The sequence below is a fragment of the Rhincodon typus genome, chromosome 36, assembly GCF_021869965.1.
Source record: "Rhincodon typus isolate 14 chromosome 36, sRhiTyp1.1, whole genome shotgun sequence".
NCBI lineage: Eukaryota > Metazoa > Chordata > Chondrichthyes > Orectolobiformes > Rhincodontidae > Rhincodon > Rhincodon typus.
This window is the reverse complement of record NC_063367.1, coordinates 5,946,240-5,965,187: the sequence shown is the minus strand read 5'-3', so window position 1 is coordinate 5,965,187 and position 18,948 is coordinate 5,946,240. Positions and strand designations below refer to the sequence as shown.

Here is an 18,948-nt window from a genome sequence, read left to right as displayed (position 1 = left end):
GGTTAGGGCTACTGTTAAGTTAAGGTTATGGTTATGCTTGGGGTTAGGGTTAGGGTTACTGTCAGGGTCAGGATTAGCTTTTGAGTTAGGGTTAGTATTAGATTTAGGGTTAGCATTAGGGTTGGGGATAGCGTTCGGTTTACCATTAGGTTTAGGGTTAGGGTTAGGATTAGGATTAGGTTTAGTGTTAGGGTTAAGGTTAGGGTTAGCATTAGGATTAGGGTTATTGTTAGGATTAGGATTAGCATTAGGGTTAGGGTTGATGTAAAGAGTGAGTTTAGTACTTGCCCACTCCTAGTCGGAGTCATAGTTAAAGGAAGTGGAGGATTATCAGTGGAGGATGATCTCATTGAATGGAGAAGGTGGGCTGAATGGCCTACTTCTGTTCCTACATCTTATGGTTTTATGGATTACAAAGCCAGCTAAACCCCATAACATGATCACTTCAACTCTTCAACCCATCCTTTATGATAGCAGGTCCTCGCTACATAACACAGTATTAATCTGAAGGTTTCATTCACCCTCTTACCTTTAAAGATATTCTTTGTCGGTTTGCCCTCTTCAGTTTTCACCTCACTTTTAACCGAGCCAGCTTTGGTGTCTTTGGTCATCATCATTTTGGACGTCAGGGAGCTCCCATTTTGATCCTCGGCTTCCCCGTGAAACCTGGGCACTTCGAGGGTGGCCATCTTGCGTGGTGTTGTTGGCGAGCGTCGCTCCGAGGGTGCTGCCTGCTGGGTGGCAACAGGGGCCTGCAGGAGGGCCCCACTCCTCCTGGGCGCCGACAGGAATGGACTCGGCCCCTCGTCCAGGTAGTCCGTGCCTCCCTGTTGGATTCGCTTCGCTCCCTCCTCCTTCTTCAGCTGCAATGGAGAGGGGAGAGCGGTGGGGCCTCCTCCTTCAGCCTCGTCCGGCATCTTGGAGCGGGGCAGGAAGATTTTGCGGCGAGCGCCAGCGGCCAGCTCTGCCGGAGTGGCTGATGGGATAGTGGACGTGCTATCACTGAGTGTCATCCTGAGGCTTGAGGCTGGCAGAGGGGGCACTGATGTCTCGTCCTTCTGGAGGGTCTCTTCATCCTCAATCTTTGCTGCTGCCTCATCCTTAAAGACCTTAGTGCCCACTACGATGGATGGCACTTGGCTAATTTCAGGCACGTGGGTATTGGAGACACTTTTTGTGCTCTGTGTGTCACCATTTGACGTTACAACATCAGTACTTACTGCTATTGGTTTTGGAACAGGTATCACTTCACTATCTGGAATGCACAACACTTCTAAGAGATTATTTCCATGTCCAGAGTCGATCTCCACCACACTCCTCTCTCCTGTCATTCCCTCCGGACATGGAGCTGTGTTTTTGGCAGGTTCATCTTCAGTGGATGATAAACCAGTCATACCTTGCCCTTCCCCAGCATCATCAAGCCTACTGACATCCAGCAAAGTAAACGTACCTGGGACTTTGAGATCTTTTGGCATCTCAGTTAAATTCAACCCCGTACAGATAAGGCCTGGCTCTCCCAGAGGCTGCTCTGTCATGGAATTTCTCAGGGGTAGAGATGATGGTGTGCCCGGGAGGGCAGTGGGGAGGCTGGGTTCGGGAGTGCTTGGTGGCATGACGGCAAAGAGGTCAGGATTAGCGCCCATCTCTGTGGAAGGTTCGCCGAGGGATGTCGATTCTGGACTGAATTCTTCCTCAGTGTTGGGCAACAGTGTGGCACAGCCATCATCTGTCCCTGCCTGAGGTCTAGCAGACATGAGCCCTTCAGAAACCTGGCAAACTTCAGGAACGATTGGCAGAGAATGGGCAATGTCTTGCTCTAACAATGGCTCCAAAGGCTGTGCCTTATTCGGGTCTGTAACACCCAGGGCTCTGGGACCTTCGGTCTGTGAGCTCGCATCCACAATCTCTGGGGCATTTGGCGTTGCCTCTGGTTTGCCAACATCGCCGGGAGGGGGCTTGTCACCCAATAGGAATCTGGGAATCTTTAAGTAGGATAGGAACACTTCTACCAAGTGCACACCGAAACTGTCGGAGGGGACATTGGGATGCACGTGCTCTTCAGCTGCTGCTTCCTCCACACGGTCAACCTTCAGAAACTCATCGTTGCCCTCGGCAATGGCTTCCTCAGATGGTTTACTGTCTGTAGAGGAGGTGGCCTCAGCATCACGATCCTGAACTAAATGCAACGCTAAATCGGTAAAGATTCCTCCCACAAGTGGCACTGGGAGGCTCTCTTCAGGGTCCACACTACCCACAGCACTGCTAGGCCCAGACACGTCCAACACTGGGAGCTGATCGCCTGCAGGAGCAGCACCGGTGAGCTCCACTGCCTGAGCACCTGTCTGAAGGGCCAGAACGTGCTGGTAGACGGGCTGAACGAGCTGATCTCTCCTTTCTACAGTCGACAGGGTTTCCACGTCACTTGGGGGCAGGTGCACATCCTCGTCGGTGGAATCTCTCAGTTCCGGCTGCGTGCCTTCCGACGTCGTGGTCTCGGGCGTGCGGGGCTCATCTGAGATGTCTGTGGGCTCAGAGGTGCTCAGGAAATCTAATTTCTCCCACTCACTGTTTAAGGAACAAACACTATCACCAGTACTCTCCGAAACGGGTGAGATGTCATATTGTGTCTGCTTGTTACACTCCGCAGCCTGAAGAAGGATGAAAAAGGGATGGAATTCTAAACCAGGAACATTATTTACACCATAACACAGTATTATCCTTACTAATACAGGATTAGGTAGACGAGGATACTCTCATGGAAACAGAGGAGGAGGGATTTCAATCTGCTCCACCCATTATGTCCATGTCTGCTCTATCACATTGTGAAATTCCCACTTTCTCCCCAGACCCCCTTAATGCCTTTATTACCTTAAATCTATAAATTTCTTTCCCGGATGCACTGAGCCTCCCAGCCCTCTGTGGTAGAGAATGCCACAAGTTGACCAAACAAGGACAGGATTTATACAATTAAAAATACGGCCTTGGGTAGTGTTGTAGAACGGACAGGGGTTCAGGTACATATTTCTTTGAAGTTTGCATCACAGGGTGGTTAAACAAGTGTTTAGCATGCTTGCCTTCATTGCAGAGACCTTTGAGTATAGGAGTTGGGACATCATATTGAGATTTTACAGGATGTTGGTGAGACCTCTACTGGAGCTGGTTAACCAAGTGGCAACACCTCTAAGGGGACCGGGGCAAAGGTCAAGATGAGAGTAAATCTCCCTCAGTAACTGTTAGGTGGCACCTTGGAGAGTAGAGTCAACACACTGCTTTCACTCACCCTGGTCTAAATATCAGCAAAGTACTGCTGGCTCCTCAACCAAGCTTAGCATTTACCACGCAAACTTGTTAAGTATCCACCTCTGAGAAAGTAGGAGGATTATCGCTGGGACACTGAGGCCAGCACAGTTTGAGTGGCTTCCTGTGCTAGCACACGTTGAATTTCCTCATGCGTGCAGTGCTAATTACTTAATGGGGAAAGTACCCTTTCTGTACTTTAGCACACTGGATGCTTACTAAGTAATGTTTAGTCTGTTTTTCCTGAAACGTCAACTTTCCTGCTCCTCTGGTGCTGCCTGGCCTGCTGTGTTCCTCTAGCTCCCCACTATGTTATCTCTGGCTCCAGCATCTGCAGTTCTTGCTCTCTCTAATGTTTAGTCAATGTTGGTTTTAGTTTGTTTGTTACAGTAAAAGACGGTGATATTCTTTGCGATTATTTCTGTGTGTCACTGGGGAAATCGGTCCTCTCTTTAAAAAGAAAATGAATGGTCCTCAAGGGGTTGGTAACGATGTTAAGGGGGTGTTTATTGGAAATGGTACCTACATGAGTCTGCTTGACACTGAGTGGCAAGTGCCTCGATCCTATTCAGGTCTGCTGCAGAGACAACGCAAGTCAGGGATACTGCAAGCATTTAGGAAGGCTCAGAGTGAGTGAGAGCAAGCGAATAGCATGGGGATACAGCCTGTGCACTCCCTGAGCTGGGTGTGTGTCCCTGAGCACACAGTCTCCTTGCTGTGCCATTACAATGGAAGTTTGTGGTACAGCCTGAGCATTAAAGTGCTGAAGGCAAACTGTAAGTGGATCAAAAATGTGCACTGATGGCTCTTAAAGGCTGCCACATGTCAGATGCCAGTGTCTACGGATGTGGGTTGTTTGTGGCCGGTGCCCGGGGAGGGTGGTCTGAGATACTGGTGCCCAGTATCCAACTTGGAGGTCCTTCAGGACAAGCAGTGAGCTGCATTCAACAGGCACCTGCCCTGGTTTCCATTCTCAATGTCAAGCTTGGTCCAGCCATTTGGTAAGAAAGGAAACAGAATATTAAAGAGTTGAGTCAGGCCATTAACAAGGCATTTACAATACTGTACAGTCCCTGAAGGGCAGCACGGTGGCTCAGTGGTTAGCACTGCTGCCTCACAGCGCCAGGGACCTTTAAGGTTCGATTCCAGCCTCAGGCGACTGTCTGTGTGGAGTTTGCACATTCTCCTCATGTCTGTGTGGGTTTCCTCCGGGTGCTCCTGTTTCTTCCCACAGTCTAAAGATGTGCAGGCGAGGTGGATTGGTCATGCTAAATGCTGATTTTGGGGGGGGGTCTGCGTGGGATGCTCTTCAGGATGGTCAGTGTGGACTTGATGGGCTGAATGGTCTGCTTCCACACTGTAGGGATTCTGTGATTCTATGAATTGGCAACTCACTCCTACCCAGTGAGGAAACTCCTCTAAAAACCTAAAAGATGCAGCAAGGTGGCCATGGGCTCTAGGTGATGAAGAAAGATAGCACTGTAAATGCCTCCTTTCATCACTTTGCTAATGACTAGATGAGGCTGGCAGGATGTGAATTGTTTAAGTTGAATTTGTTTGGCCTCAGTGCACAGGACATAGCTGGCAATTTCCCCAATTGTTCGGTGGATGCCAGTATTGTAGCTGTCCTGGAGCAGCTTTCATTGGAAGGCATAGATAGTACTGAAGCACAAGTCCTCATTGTAACTGCCAGGGTGTTGCAGGACCCATAGCCTTTGACTATCCATAATATCATAAGACATAGGAGCAGAATTAGGCCATAAAACCACACAGCAAGTAAACAGACCCTTCGGTCCGACCAGTCCACACTGTCCATGTTCTCAAAGTAAACTAGTCCCACCTGCCTACATTAGGCTCCAAACATTTCTTATTAATGTACTTATTGAAATGTCTTTTAAATGTTGTAAATGTACCTGCATTCACCGCTTCCTCTCCCAGTTCATTCCACACACGAACCACTCTCTGTGTAAAAGTGCTGCCCCTTATGTCCTTTTTAAATCTTGCTCCTCTCATATTAAAAAATTTTTAGTTTTGAAGTTTGTCTAGTTTTGAACTCCCCACACCTAGGGAAAAGACACCTGCCAGTCACCTTCTCTATACCCCTCATGATTTTATAAACCACTATAAGGTCACCCCTAAATCTCCCACGCTCTAGTGATAAAAGTCCCAGCCTCTCCTTATAACCCCTTTCCTGGCAACATCCTGGTAAATGTTTTCTGAACGTTCTCCAATTTGATAATATCCTTCCTGTAACAGGGCGACCCCATCAGATCTGCTCTGCCATTCAATCATGGCAGATGTCTCCCAAACCCGATCTCCTGCTTTCTCTCTGTAACCCCTTGATCCCTTTACACTCCAGTCCATTTCTTGGCAATCCAATGGAGCAGATCAAAACTGGCTGAAGACTGGCATTGAGAGGAAGTGAGGGGTGGATCTGCACTTGGAGCTAAGAGGTTTTCAAACACTTTGAGCCTATCTTTTGCATTCACAACCTGGGCTCTACCATCTCTGGGGTTGGGAGCCACCTGTTCATGATGGAAATGGGACTGTGGAGCTTCGATCTGACCCACTGATTGTGGGATCATGTGTACCATGCAGCTTTTTCTGTTTAGAATGCAAGTAGTCCTACACTGTCACTTCAACAGGATGGAGCCTCACCCTCAGGTATGCCTGGCTTAACGAAGCAGAGCTGTTCTCTGTTTTGATGGTGACAGAAGGTTGGGAATACCCAAGGCCAGCAGGTTGTACATGAATACAATTCACCTGCTGCTTATAGCCCACCATGCCTTCTGGATTCCCAGGTATGGGCTGCCAGATCTGTTCCGAATGTAAATCGTTTAGCATGGCAGTAGAGCCACACAACACGACAGAGGTGTTGTTAACGTGAAGACAGAAGGTGGTCTCCATGTGGATGAGTAAATGTGAAAGACTTTCGGGGGCACTCCTTCCCAGCCTGCACTGCTCTGTATCAGCACCTCTCACCAATCTGACCTGCTATACCCAAGTTGCTGACAGGCTCCTCTAACAGGATACGCAAAGTGGTAATGGTGTAAGGAGGCCTTCACGGTTGACTGGGCTGAGGGATGCCTTCATTATGCTTAGTTCATAGATTCACAATGTATTCAGTTTGAGATATTTTTAATCAATTCACGCCCCCCCTCTGGTACAGGGCGACATGAACCTGGGCTCTAGCCACTGCACCACAAGAGCTGTTTCAGCTTTACTCTTATCATACCTAGCCACTTATACGACTGGGGGGTGGGGGGTCTTGCTACACCATTTCAGAGGGTTGTTAAATATCCACTACAATGCTGTGGGACTAGGCAGCATGGACAAGTTGGGCCAAAGGGCTGTAGACCTCTATGACTGGAGTCAAATACAGGCCTGGGCATTAAGGCCAACAGATTTCCTTTCTGAAACCAAGACAACAAGGTGCAGGGCTGGATGAACACAGCAGGCCAAGCAGCATCATAGGAGCAGAAAGGCTGACGTTTCGGGCCTAGACCCTTCATCAGAAAAGGGGGAGGGGAAGGGGGTTCTGAAATAAATAGGGAGAGAGTGGGAGGCGAATAGAAGATGGATAGAGGAGAGGATAGGTGGAGAGGAACAAACAGGTCGAAGAGGCGGGGATGGAGCCAGTCCGCCTCCCCGTCTCTCCCTATTTATTTCAGAACCCCCTTCTCCTCCCCCTTTTCTGATGAAGGGTCTAGGCCCAAAACGTCAGCCTTTCTGCTCCTATGATGCTGTTTGGCCTGCTGTGTTCATCCAGCCCTGCACCTTGTTATCTCAGATTCTCCAGCATCTGCAGTTCCTACTATCTCCTTTCTGAAACCAATTGGGTTTTTAACAAGAATACAACAGTTTAAAGTTTTTGAGAAGATTTGTAGCTCGGGCTGTGGATGAGGTTGTAGACTTGCTCGCTGAGCCGGTGTGTTTGATCGCAGACATTTCGTCACCCTGCTAGGTAACATCGTCAGTGCGCCTCCAGTGAAGCGCTGATGTTCTGTCCCACTTGTTATTTATATGCCTCGGTTTGCTGGGGCGGTTAGCAGTGCTTCTGGTTCTGTTTTTCAGTGGTTTGTATATCGGGTCCAGTTCAATGTGTTTGTTGATGGAGTTCCAGTTGGAATGCCAGGCCTCCAGAAATTCCTTGGCATGTCTCTGTTTGGCTTGTGCTATTATGGAGGTGCTGTCCCAGTCAAACTCGTGACTTTCTTTGTCCGTGTGTAGTGAGACCAGTGAGAATTGGTCATGTCTCTTGGTGGCTAGTTAGTGTATCCTTACTGTCAGTTTTCTCCCGGTTTGGCCTCTATAATGTTTCTCACAGTCCTTGCATGGTATTTTGTATATTACATTAGTTTTATTGGTTGCAGGTATGGGATCCTTTACATTCGCCAGTAGCTGTTGCAGGGTGGTTGTTGGTTTGGACTACCCTGATACCTAGGGGTCTGAGTAGCCTTGTGGTCATCTCTGATAGGTCTCTGATGTACCATAGGGTGACTAGTGTGTCTGGCTGTGTTGTGTCTTCTTGTTGTGGTCTGTCGCAGAGGTAAAGGCAGATTGTGCTTTTTGGGTATCCATTCCTTTTGAAAACTCCGTATAGGTGCCCCTGTTCTGCTTTGCGCAATTCCGGGTTGCTGCTGTGTGTTGTGGCCCATTTGAATAATGTCCTGATGCAGCTCCGTCTATGGGTGTTGGGTGATTGCTGGAGTAATGAAGTATCTGGTCCATACGGGTGGTCTTTCTGTATACGCTTTTCTGGATTTCCCTGTTGGTTTTGCATTCTACCATTATGTCCAGGGAGGGTAGCTGGTTATTGTTCCCTTCTTCCTTTGTGAATTGTATCCCAGTGAGGATGTTGTTTATGTGTCGGTGGGTTTCTTCCATTCTTGTGCGTTTGATAATCACGAAGGTGTCATCTACATAGCAGACCCAGAGTTTGGGTTGGATCATGGGGACCATACCTAGCAGGATGACGAAACGTCTGCAAACAGACACACCGGCTCGGCCAGCAAGTCTACAAACTGATACAACAGTTTTATGATGATTTATTGGTACTGACTTCTTTTTAATTTCCAGATCTATTTTGAGATTTTTGTTAAAACTGAATGAAAACTCACAGACTGCCCATGGTGAGACGTGCACCCAGATTATTGGATTAATTCACTGAAGCCTCAGAAGTAAATAGCAACGAAGTTCATGCAGGGTCATCACAGGCTTCAATGTTGGGTCAGACCTGTGCATAGTCTTATCAAACAATTTTGTCAGTATACACAGCCAGAAAGCTGCTCTTAATACAAGTATAAAATGCTGGAGAAACTCAGCAGATCTGGCAGCATCTTTTGAGAGAGAAACAGAATTTGTCTAATTTGACTCTTCTTCAGAACAGGACCCAAAACGTTAACTCTGATTCTCTCTCCACTGATGCTGCCAGACCTGCTGAGTTTCTCCCGCACATTCTGCTTCTATTTCAGATTTCCAGCCTCTGCAGTACTTTGCTTTCATTTGAGTAGCTTTTAACTATTTTGTCTCATTTCTCAATCCAAGGATGTTGTGTTTTGAATGTGCAAGAAGCTTAAATGCTGTAAAATTAAAATACAGAAAGCTATCAATGTTTGTGTTAGGGAAATATGGTAGAACAATTCAGTACAGAGGAATTAAAAGCAGACAGAGCTTCAAACTCTGATTGAGGCAATAATAGGGGCCAGGCCAAAGCTGAAACTTCTGTTGTTTGAGTTTAGATCAGATAACAGATAAGGAAAACATGAATAGTGTATAGTACAGAAATTAAAATATTGTATCCACTAACTTTTGATGTGGCTGTTAGTGAGATGAAACTTTCCTGATTTTTGGCCACTTGACCTCAATATTTAGATCCTGGCCCTTGCTTTGCATGCCTGCAGCTGGAAGGATAAATCCCAAAGTGCTTACAAATGTCTATTCTTAGCCGCAGTTAATTTTTCACCCATACTCTTGAGGTTATTCTTATATGGATGATTGTTGATCACGGTTGTTTGTCAAATACCTGGAAAGACAACTGTTATCTCTCTATTACAGAAACCTGAGTCACTTCTTGTGGAAAAGTGTGAAATTCCTTATTTAATACCAATAGATGGTATGGCTGCCAGGAGCAGCTTTCTTTGTAACACTTGATAAACAACTCTTCCTTAGCTATTGAAAGTTCTGGCATTATCATTTTCATCAGCACATCTGCTAATGTGGTATACTGTATCTGCTGTTCCCATTGTGGCCTCCTCTACATCGGGGAAACCAAGCGGAGGCTTGGGGACCGCTTTGCGGAACACGTACGCTCGGCTCGCACTAAACAACTGCACCTCCCAGTCGCAAACCATTTCAACACCCCCTCCCATTCCTCAGACGACATGTCCATCCTGGGCCTGCAGTGCCACAACGATGCCACCCGAAGGTTGCCGGAACAGCATTTCATATTTCGCTTGGGAACTCTGCAGCCCAATGGTATCAATGTGGACTTCACAAGCTTCAAAATCTCCCCTCCCCCTACCGCATCCCAAAACCAGCCCAGCTTGTTCCCTGCCTCCCTAACCTGTCCTTCCTCCCACCTATCCCCTCCTCCCACCTCAAGACTCACCCCGCATCTCCTACCTACTAACCTCATCCCGCCCCCTTGACCTGTCCGTCCTCCCTGGACTGACCTATCTCCTCCCTAACTCCCCACCTACACTCACCTTTACTGGCTCCAGCCCCGCCTCTTTGACCTGTCTGTCTCCTCTCCACCTATCTTCTCCTCTATCCATCTTCTTTCCGCCTCCCCCTCACTCCCTATTTATTTCAGAATCCCCTTCCCTTCCCCCATTTCTGAAGAAGGGTCTAGGCCCGAAACATCAGCTTTCCTGCTCCTCTGATGCTGCTTGGCCTGCTGTGTTCATCCAGCTCTACACCTTGTTATCTCTAATGTTCCAGGAATCCAGGTTCAAATCCTGCCATAGCAGATGGTAGAATTGGAATTCAATCAGGAAAAATTCTGGAATTAAGAATCTACTGATGACCATGAATGCAGTGTTGTTTGTTAGGGGAAAAACACCCATCTGATTCACTATAAGACATAAGAGCAGAAATTAGGCCATTCGGCCCATCCAGTCTGCTCCACCATTCAATCATGACTGATAAGTTCCTCAACCCCATTCTCCCGCTTTCTCCCTGTAACCGTTGATCCCCTTGATAATCGAGAACCTATCTATCTTAGTCTTAAATGTACTCAATGACCTGGCGTCCACAGCCTTCTGTGGCAGTGAATTCCATAGATTCACCACTCTCTGGCTGAAGTAGTTTCTCTTTACCTCCATTCCAAAAGGTCTTCCCTTTACTCTAAGGCTGTGCCCTCAGGTCCTAGACTGTCCGACCAATGGAAGCATCTTCCCATCATCCACTTTGTCCAGGCCATTCAGTATTCTGTAAATTTCAATTAGATCCCCCCTCATCCTTCTAAACTCCAATGAGTATATTCCCAGAGTCCTCAAAAGTTCCTCATATGTTAAGCTTTCCAGTCCTGGGACCATTCTCGTGAACCTCCTCTGCAGAGCCAGTATATCCTTCCTGAGATATGGGGCCCAAAACTGCACACAATACTCCAAATGTGGCCTGACCAGAGCCTTATAAAGCCTCAGTAGTACATCCCTGCTTTTATATTCAAGTCCTCTCAAAATAAATGCCAACATTGCATTTGCTTTCCTGACTACTGACTCAACCTGCAAGTTTACTTTGACAGAATCCTGGACTAGAACTCCCAAGTCTCTTTGCACTTCAGACTTCTGAATTTTCTCCTCATTTCGAAAATAGTCCATGCTTTTATTCTTCTTACCAAAGTGCATGACCTCACACTTTCCCACGTTGTACTCCATCTGCCACTTCTTTGCCCACTCTCCTAACCTGTCCAAATCCTTCTGCAGCCTCCCCGCCTCCTCAATACTACCTGTCCCTCCATCTACCTTTGTATTGTCTGCAAACTTAGCCAGAATGCCTACAGTTCCTTCTTCTAGATCATTAACGCATAAAGTGAAAAGTTGTGGTCCCAGCACTGACCCTTGCGGAGCTCCACTTGTCACTGGCTGCCATCCTGAGAAAGACCCCTTTATCCCCACTCTCTGCTTTCTGCCAATCAGCCACACTTCTATCCATGCTAGCACCTTGCCTCTAACACCATGGGCCTTTATCTTACTCAGCAGCCTCCTGTGTGGCACCTTGTCAAAGGCCTTTTTGAAGTCCAGGTAGTTAACATCCATTGGCTCTCCTTGGTCTACCCTGCTCGTTACTTCCTCAAAGAATTCTAGCAGATTTGTCAAGCATGACCTCCCCTTGAAGAAACCATGCTGACTTTGCCCTATTTTACTATACACTTCCAAATATTCAGCAATCTCATCTTTTACAATGGACTCCAAAATCTTACCCACGAGCGAGATTAGGCTAATCGGCCTGTAATTTTCTGTCTTTTGCCTTACTCCCTTTTTAGACTGGGCTGTCACGTTAGCAATTTTCCAGTCCTCTGGGACCCTCCCTGACTCTAGCAATTCCAGAAAGATCACCACTAACGCTTCCACTATCTCTTCAGCTATCTCCTTTAGAACTCTGGAGTGTAGTCCACCTGGTCCAAGTGATTTATCCACCTTCAGGCCAATCAGTTTTGCTAGCACCTTTTCCTTGGTGATGGCCATCATACTCAGCTCTGCCCCCTGACTCTGTTGAATTTTTGGGATATTACTCGTGTCTTCCACCATGAAGACTGACGCGAAGTAATTATTCAGTTCCTCAGCCATTTCCTTGCTCCCCACTACTATCTCTCCACCGTCATTTTCCAGTGGTCCAATGTCCACTTTTGCCTCTCTTCTGCCTTTTATATATCTAAAGAAACTCTTACAGTCTTCATTTACATTACTGGCTAGCTTACCCTCATATTTAATCTTCTCCCTCCTTATTTCTTTTTTTGTTGCCCTCTGTTGGTCGTTGTAAGCTTCTCAATCCTCTGGTTTCCCACTGCCCTTCGCCACATTATATGTTTTCTCTTTTGCTTTTATGCTATCCTTGACTTCCCTAGTCAGCCATGGTTGCCTCATCCTCCCTGTACCATCCTTCTTTTTCCTAGGGATGAATTTTTGCTGTGACTCCTGAATTACTCCCAGAAACTCCTGCCATTGCTGTTCCAGTGTCTTTCCTGCTAGGCTCCACTCCCAGTCAATTCTGCCCAGCTTCTCCCTCATACCTCTGTAGTTGCCTTTATTCAGCTGTAATACCGTTACCTCTGATTCTATCTTCTCCCTCTCAAATTGCAGAGTAAATTCTATCATCTTATGATTACTTCCCCCTTAGGGTTCCCTAACCTTAAGCTCCTTTATCAAGCTTGCCTCATTGCACAACACTAAATCCAGAATTGCCTGTTCCCTTGTGTGCTCCACCACAAGCTGCTCCAAAAAGCCATCTCGTAGACATTCCACAAACTCCTTTTCTTGCAATCCACCACCAACATGATTTTCCTAGTCCACCTGCATACTGAAATCCCCCATGATCACTGTAACCTTGCCTTTCTTACACACCTTTTCTATCTCCTGGTGTATCTTGCACCCCAGCTCCTGACTACTGTTTGGAGGCCTGTACACAATCCCAACTATAGTTTTTTTACCTTGCGGTTCCTCAATTCTATCCACATAGGTTCTACACCATCTGACCCTACTTTGTTTCTTCCTTTTGATTTAATTTCATTTCTCACTAATAAGGCAACCCCACCCCCTCGGCCCACCTGCCTACCTGTTCGATAGGATGTATATCTTTGGATATTCAGTTCCCAATCCTGATCCGCTTGCAGCCACGTCTCCGTGATGCCTACCACGTCATACCTGCCAGTTTCGATCTGCACCACAAGCTCATTTACCTTATTCCTTATACTGTGTGCATTCAGATATAACACCTTCAGTCCTGTATTAACCCTCCCTCTTCTCATTTTCATTCATTTTTCCAGTGTTTGACTGCTAGCCTTTTCCAAACACTCTGTCCTATTTGTGTCTGTGCTGGAGACTTTAATAATCTCTCCAGAGTTCTCCTTCCCTGTCATTTCTTTCATATTTTTCCACTTAGTTGAATCCACAACTACAGATGTTAACCTGCTGCTTTGTTTCCCACTGGGGCAAGTTTCACCATTCCCTTCCCCCCCACTTTCTAGTTTAAAGTCCTGTTGACCAGCCTATTTGCCCTTTTCGCTAGAACATTGGTCCCAGCTCGGTTCAGGTGGAGACCGTCCCAATGGTACAGATCTCTCCTGTTCCAATACTGATGCCAGTGCCCCATGGAAAGGAACCCCTCTTTCCCGCACCACTCTTTTAGCCACGTGTTTACTTCCCTTATTCTCATGTCCCTATGCCAATTAGCACGTGGCTCGGGCAGTAATCCGGAGATTATAACCCTTGAGGACCTGTCCTTTAATTTGTTTCCTGGCTCCTGATAATCTCTGAATAGGTCCTCTTTCCTAGTCTTGCCTATGATGTTTGTTCCGGCGTGGACCACAACGACTGGATCCTCCCCCTCCCGCTCCAATATCCTTTCCAGCCGGTCAGAGATATCCCTTACCCTGGAACCAGGCAGGCAACACACCATGCAAGACTCTCGATCCTGCTTACAAAGGATACTATCTATCCCCCTAATTATAGAATCCCCTACAACTACCACCTGCATTTTTGCTCCCTCCTCTTGAATGTCCTCCCTTAACACGGTGCCATGGTCAGTTGGCTCATCCTCCCTACAGCCCTTTTCCTCATCCACACAGGGAGCAAGTACCTCATACCTGTTGGCCAAGGTCAAGAGCTGAGGGTTCTCTGTTCCTGAATGCACGATCCCTCTACCTGCCTCGCTTACAGTCACACCCTGCTGTCCCTGGCCACTAACCAAATCTGAAATACTTCATCTACCAGGTGTGACTGTCTCCTGAAACACGGCGTCCAGGTATTTCTCCCCCTCCCGGATGTGCCGCAGTGTTTGAAGCTCCGATTCCAGCTCATCAACTCTGAGGCGAAGTTCCTCGAGCAACCAACACTTGCTGCAGATGTGGTCACTGCAGTTCGCAATGGGATCAGCCAGCTCCCAAATCATGCAGCTACAACACATCACCCGTCCAGCCATTTCTACTTTGTTAATTACTTTATTAATTTATATAATTTATTATGAGTTAATTAAATTGGTTGATACTTTCCTCCCTCCGACAGCTTCCCGCCGAAAAAAATGCAAAAGAGGAAGAGGAAAAAAAATTCCCTCTACTCTAGATTGCCAAAAGAATATAAAAAAACCTTACCTTACCTTACCGACCCTCCACACAGTCTTTTTTTTTGGTTAGAGGAGGAGGAGGGGTGGAAGACACTACACGTGTAGTGTTTTGGGTTTAGACAATGCCTGAATAGAATAGTTCACTTCCCGGCTCGCGCTCTCACCACTCCCTCCGCTCGAATCAAGAAGCTAATGTCCTTCCTTTAGAGGAGGAGATATGCCATCCTTATCTGGTCTGGCCTACATGTGACTCCAGACCCACAGCAATGGGGTTGACTCTCAACTGTTCTCTGGGCAATAAATGCTGGTCCCTCATCCAGCGAGTGAATTAAAAAAACATATTAAACGTTGCAAGAGCTCTGTTGTCTCCTCTCACACCAAGTCCCAGCCACTCCTGCGCTCACTGATCTAAAATGGTGTCTGGTCCAGCAACAGTTCATTTTAAAACTCTCATCCTTGTTTAACATATCCATCCCTGCACTACCTTTGTCACCTCCATAGCCCCACAACCTTCCAAGAACCGTCTGGGGTCCTCCAGTTCCACATTAGTGTCTGCTTATCAATTGTTAACTTTGTTAATGGTCTTTATGCAACGTTACAAAGAACCACGTAATAGCTATTAATTTTTCTTCATTAGCTAGGCGAGCATTTATTGCCCGTCCCTAGCTGCCCTTGAGAAGTTGATGGTGAGCTGCCTTCTTGAACCGCTGCAGTCCAGGTGCTTTGGATTGACCCACAATTAGGGAGGGAATTTCAGGGTTTTGACCCAGTGACAGTGAAGGAACAGTGATATTTCCAAGTCAGCACACACACACACACACACACGTAGGTTGGAGTCCTGTATCTCCTTTCCAACTCTATTTTGATTTCTCCCTCTTCCTTTCTCCCAACCTCCCCCTCACCTCTGATGATCTGCATTGACTGTAATGGACATTTCCTATAATTTAATCATTCGGAAAATATGCACGGGTGGTGGTTGACAGATGAAGAAACACCACGAGTGACTTGGTGATGAGGAGTAAAAAATGTCTGGTTGTATGCAAGAGCACTTTTGGATATGAAAATGAATTGTATATAGGATAGCTCTTGTGGAGTAGTGGCAATGTCCCTGCCTCTGAGTCAGAAGGCCTGGGTTCAAATCCCACCTGTCCCAGAGGTGTGTAACAATATCTCTGAACAGGTTGATTGGACAATACCGGTGCACGATGAGAGAGATAAGACTGAGCAAGTCAATAAACTCTCTCCACAATGATGCATGATTCAATCTCTCCAACTGGCTTGGGATCTGTTAACAGTGGTAGTAGCAAATGTTTGACTGAAGCTGGAGATAGAAAACTAAGATTCCTTTCACGCAGAAGACTGTAACTGGAGTTACTTTGTAGAAGAATAGCTGAATTCAAGTGCAAAGTGTCAGTTTATGATTTCCCACCAATATTTTATGAAGCTGCACCATACGATGAACAGATAAAAGAAGCTGATGTGTCGGTATGGGTAACAACTTTAACAAGAAGGCAGTGAGGCATGACCTTGGCACTGTCACTTCCCACTAGAAGCAAGATCAGGGTAAAGTATCTCGGACATAGCAAGAACGGCAGATGCTGGAGTCAGAGTTAATACAGAGTGGAACTGGAGGAAAACGGCAGGTCAGGCAGCATCAGAGGAGCAGGAAAGTCGACGTTTTGGGTTTACACCCAGTTCTGAAGAAGGGTCCCGACACGAAATGTCGACTTTCCTGCTCCTCTGATGCTGCCTGACCTGCTGCGTTCCTCAAGCCCGAAAGTGTAGCGGATCATGTTAATGTGAACCCGGAGCTAGGGGTTCAACAATTGATCACTGAGAAAGATTTGGAAATTCTATTAAAATTTACAGACAAAATTTAGAAAAAAGATGACATACTAAATGCATATGAGGCACAGCCAGGCTGTAATAAGTATCGAAAGCAGATGGAGGAACACTGAATGGAATTTAACAGATTATGTTATGATATTGGTCAATGTGGACTATCAAATTTCATCACATTGTCACACTTAAGACTCATCTTGGGGTAAAATTAATTTGCAAAAAGAACAAATACTGATCTAAAAGGCAGCAATGATCAGCTGCCCACAGTTTGAGGCAAGTCCAGGAGACGCGTACAAAATAAGCAAAAGCATTTCCATTGAAATTATCACTTTATCTAAAGATGCCTAATGTACCCAAATAAAAACCGAAAGAATTGCGGATAATGTAAATCAGAAACAAAAGCAGAAATTGCTGGAAAAGCTCAGCAGGTCTGGCACCATCTGTGAAGATAAATCAGAATTAATGTTTCAGGTCCCGTGACCCTTCCTCAGAACGGAACCTTCCCATCTAATCTAACCAAATGAATCTTCTTCAGGATATGTCCATGTCCAGTTTAAATTCACATATGGTTAATAATTTGGGAGATGAGAGGCTTGCTTGCTATTTAGCCAGTTTGAAAAGACAATGGAGCCAGACTGAGGAACACACACAGAACTACATTTCAACAATTGCACTTGAACAGCAGAACAGTGAGAAGGAAAATGGATTTGTAAGCAAGAACTGGATGATACTCTCCCTATTTGTTTCCTTCAGTATCCCAGTGAAAAAGCAAACTGTTGTCCACTTAATCCCTAGGCCTGATGAAGAACAGGCTGACACCTTCCTTATATCCTTTGAAAGGTCAGCAAAGCAGATAAAGTGTCCAGTCTGACAATGAATACTGCTATGACAGAGCAAGCCGAAAGGGAAAGATGGCCATTGCCACTCAGCTAACCAAAAGGAATGGTTTTATGTGCGTACCCGTTAATGCCAGGGGCATACAGGGGAAAATTCCATTGCCTCAGAAACAGAAGTACCTCGGATTCAAAAGGCTTAAGCAGCTGACCTATGACCAGTGGGTGAGGGCACTTCACATCAAAACCGCCTCCAAAAACATTTGCAAGTTGATTCTCCTCGCGGAGTTCTGTGAAGGTTCAGTGCCTTTTCCATTCCAGATGCATGCAGAGAAACATGCATGCAGGAGATGGATGGGGTGCAATTCTGACAAAAATGACTGAGAAAATGCACAGACTCATAAACTCAGGTAAGATGGGGTGTGGGAGCTGACACAGAACAGAGACAGAGAGAGTGATAAAGCCTCCTGAGATAAGCCTGAGAGTAAAGGGAAGCCAAGCAGAGAAAACGGGACAGTCCCTAACTGTTTAAAACAGGGATCCAGGTGAGAGACAAGTTGGAAACCTTTCACAACTGCTTCTACCACAGGAAACACGGACACGTGAAGGAAAATTTTTGGATCTGACGGAACGTGGGGTGGGAGGCAGAAGTTAAGATCCATGAATTAGCAACATGACGTACAGATGTGGAAGGCCAGAAAATGCGGTATGAGTTCTCAAAGTGGACGTGGAAGAGAACATGGCCTTAGGTAAAGATTATGAACTGGTAAAAGGGTGGCACGGTGGCTCAGTGGTTAGCACTGCTCCCTCACAGCGCCAGGGACCCGGGTTCAATCCCACCCTTGGGCAACTATCTGTGTGGAGTTTGCACATTCTCCCTGTGTCTGTGCGGGTTTCTTCCGGGTGCTCCAGTTTCCTCCCAGTCCAACGATGTGCAGTTAGGTGGATTGGCCATGGAAAATTGTCCTTAGTGTTCAGGGGTATGGACCTTAGGTGGGTTATAGGGGGATGGGTCGGTGTGGACTTGTTGGGCCAAAGGGCCTGTTTCCACAGGGATTCTGTGATGAAAAGGAACTTGAATCAGAGGAGAGGGAGATTCTAAAGTGATAGTCCCAAACAAGATAGGAGGGTGAGTAAACGTCACAGTTTGATAAGGACATAAAGCATAGAACAAGCTTGGAATATCATGAGAAGTAGAAGCCTTCATACTGAGAAGTTTTGGTGGATACCAGAAGCCAATAAAGGATGCCAAACAAGAGGCAATAGAAAGCTAGGGAGTATACACTGAGGTACCAAATATGGATTAGCCAGCTTGAACATACAGATGGATATGCACAAAATCACACACATCCTCAAAGGGTGTACATGCCACAGCCAGACTACAGGCTTGGGGTTTCAAAGAGAGAGGCTTAGTGAACAAAATATTACAGCAGATTTTCTAACAGGGATGTAAACATGAGTCTGAAAGTTTCCTTAGCTCTTTTAGCAAAATGCTCCTGGAAATGTAAACCCATTGCTATAAAAGCAGCATTTCTGCAAAAAAATTTCAAGAGAAAATTTTCTTTTGGAAGCCACCCAAGAAAGCTGGCAATATAGAAGGGACAACAAGGTGTAGGGCTGGATGAACACAGCAGGCCAAGCAGCATCAGAGGAGCAGGAAAGCTGACGTTTCGGGAAGGGTCTAGGCCCGAAA

General features: G+C 46.4%; 1 protein-coding gene across 1 annotated transcript in view; it reads right to left on the bottom strand.

The window, feature by feature from the left end:
• Positions 1-18,948, bottom strand: part of alpk3a (alpha-kinase 3a) — a 66,864-nt gene that overhangs the window by 7,991 nt on the left and 39,925 nt on the right. Inside the window, exons 5-6 of the mRNA XM_048617027.1 lie at positions 906-2,648; positions 530-827 (exon numbers count right to left, since the gene is read on the bottom strand). Of these exons, the coding sequence (XP_048472984.1) occupies positions 530-827; positions 906-2,648 (2,041 nt within the window). The remainder of the gene's footprint in view (positions 1-529; positions 828-905; positions 2,649-18,948) is intronic.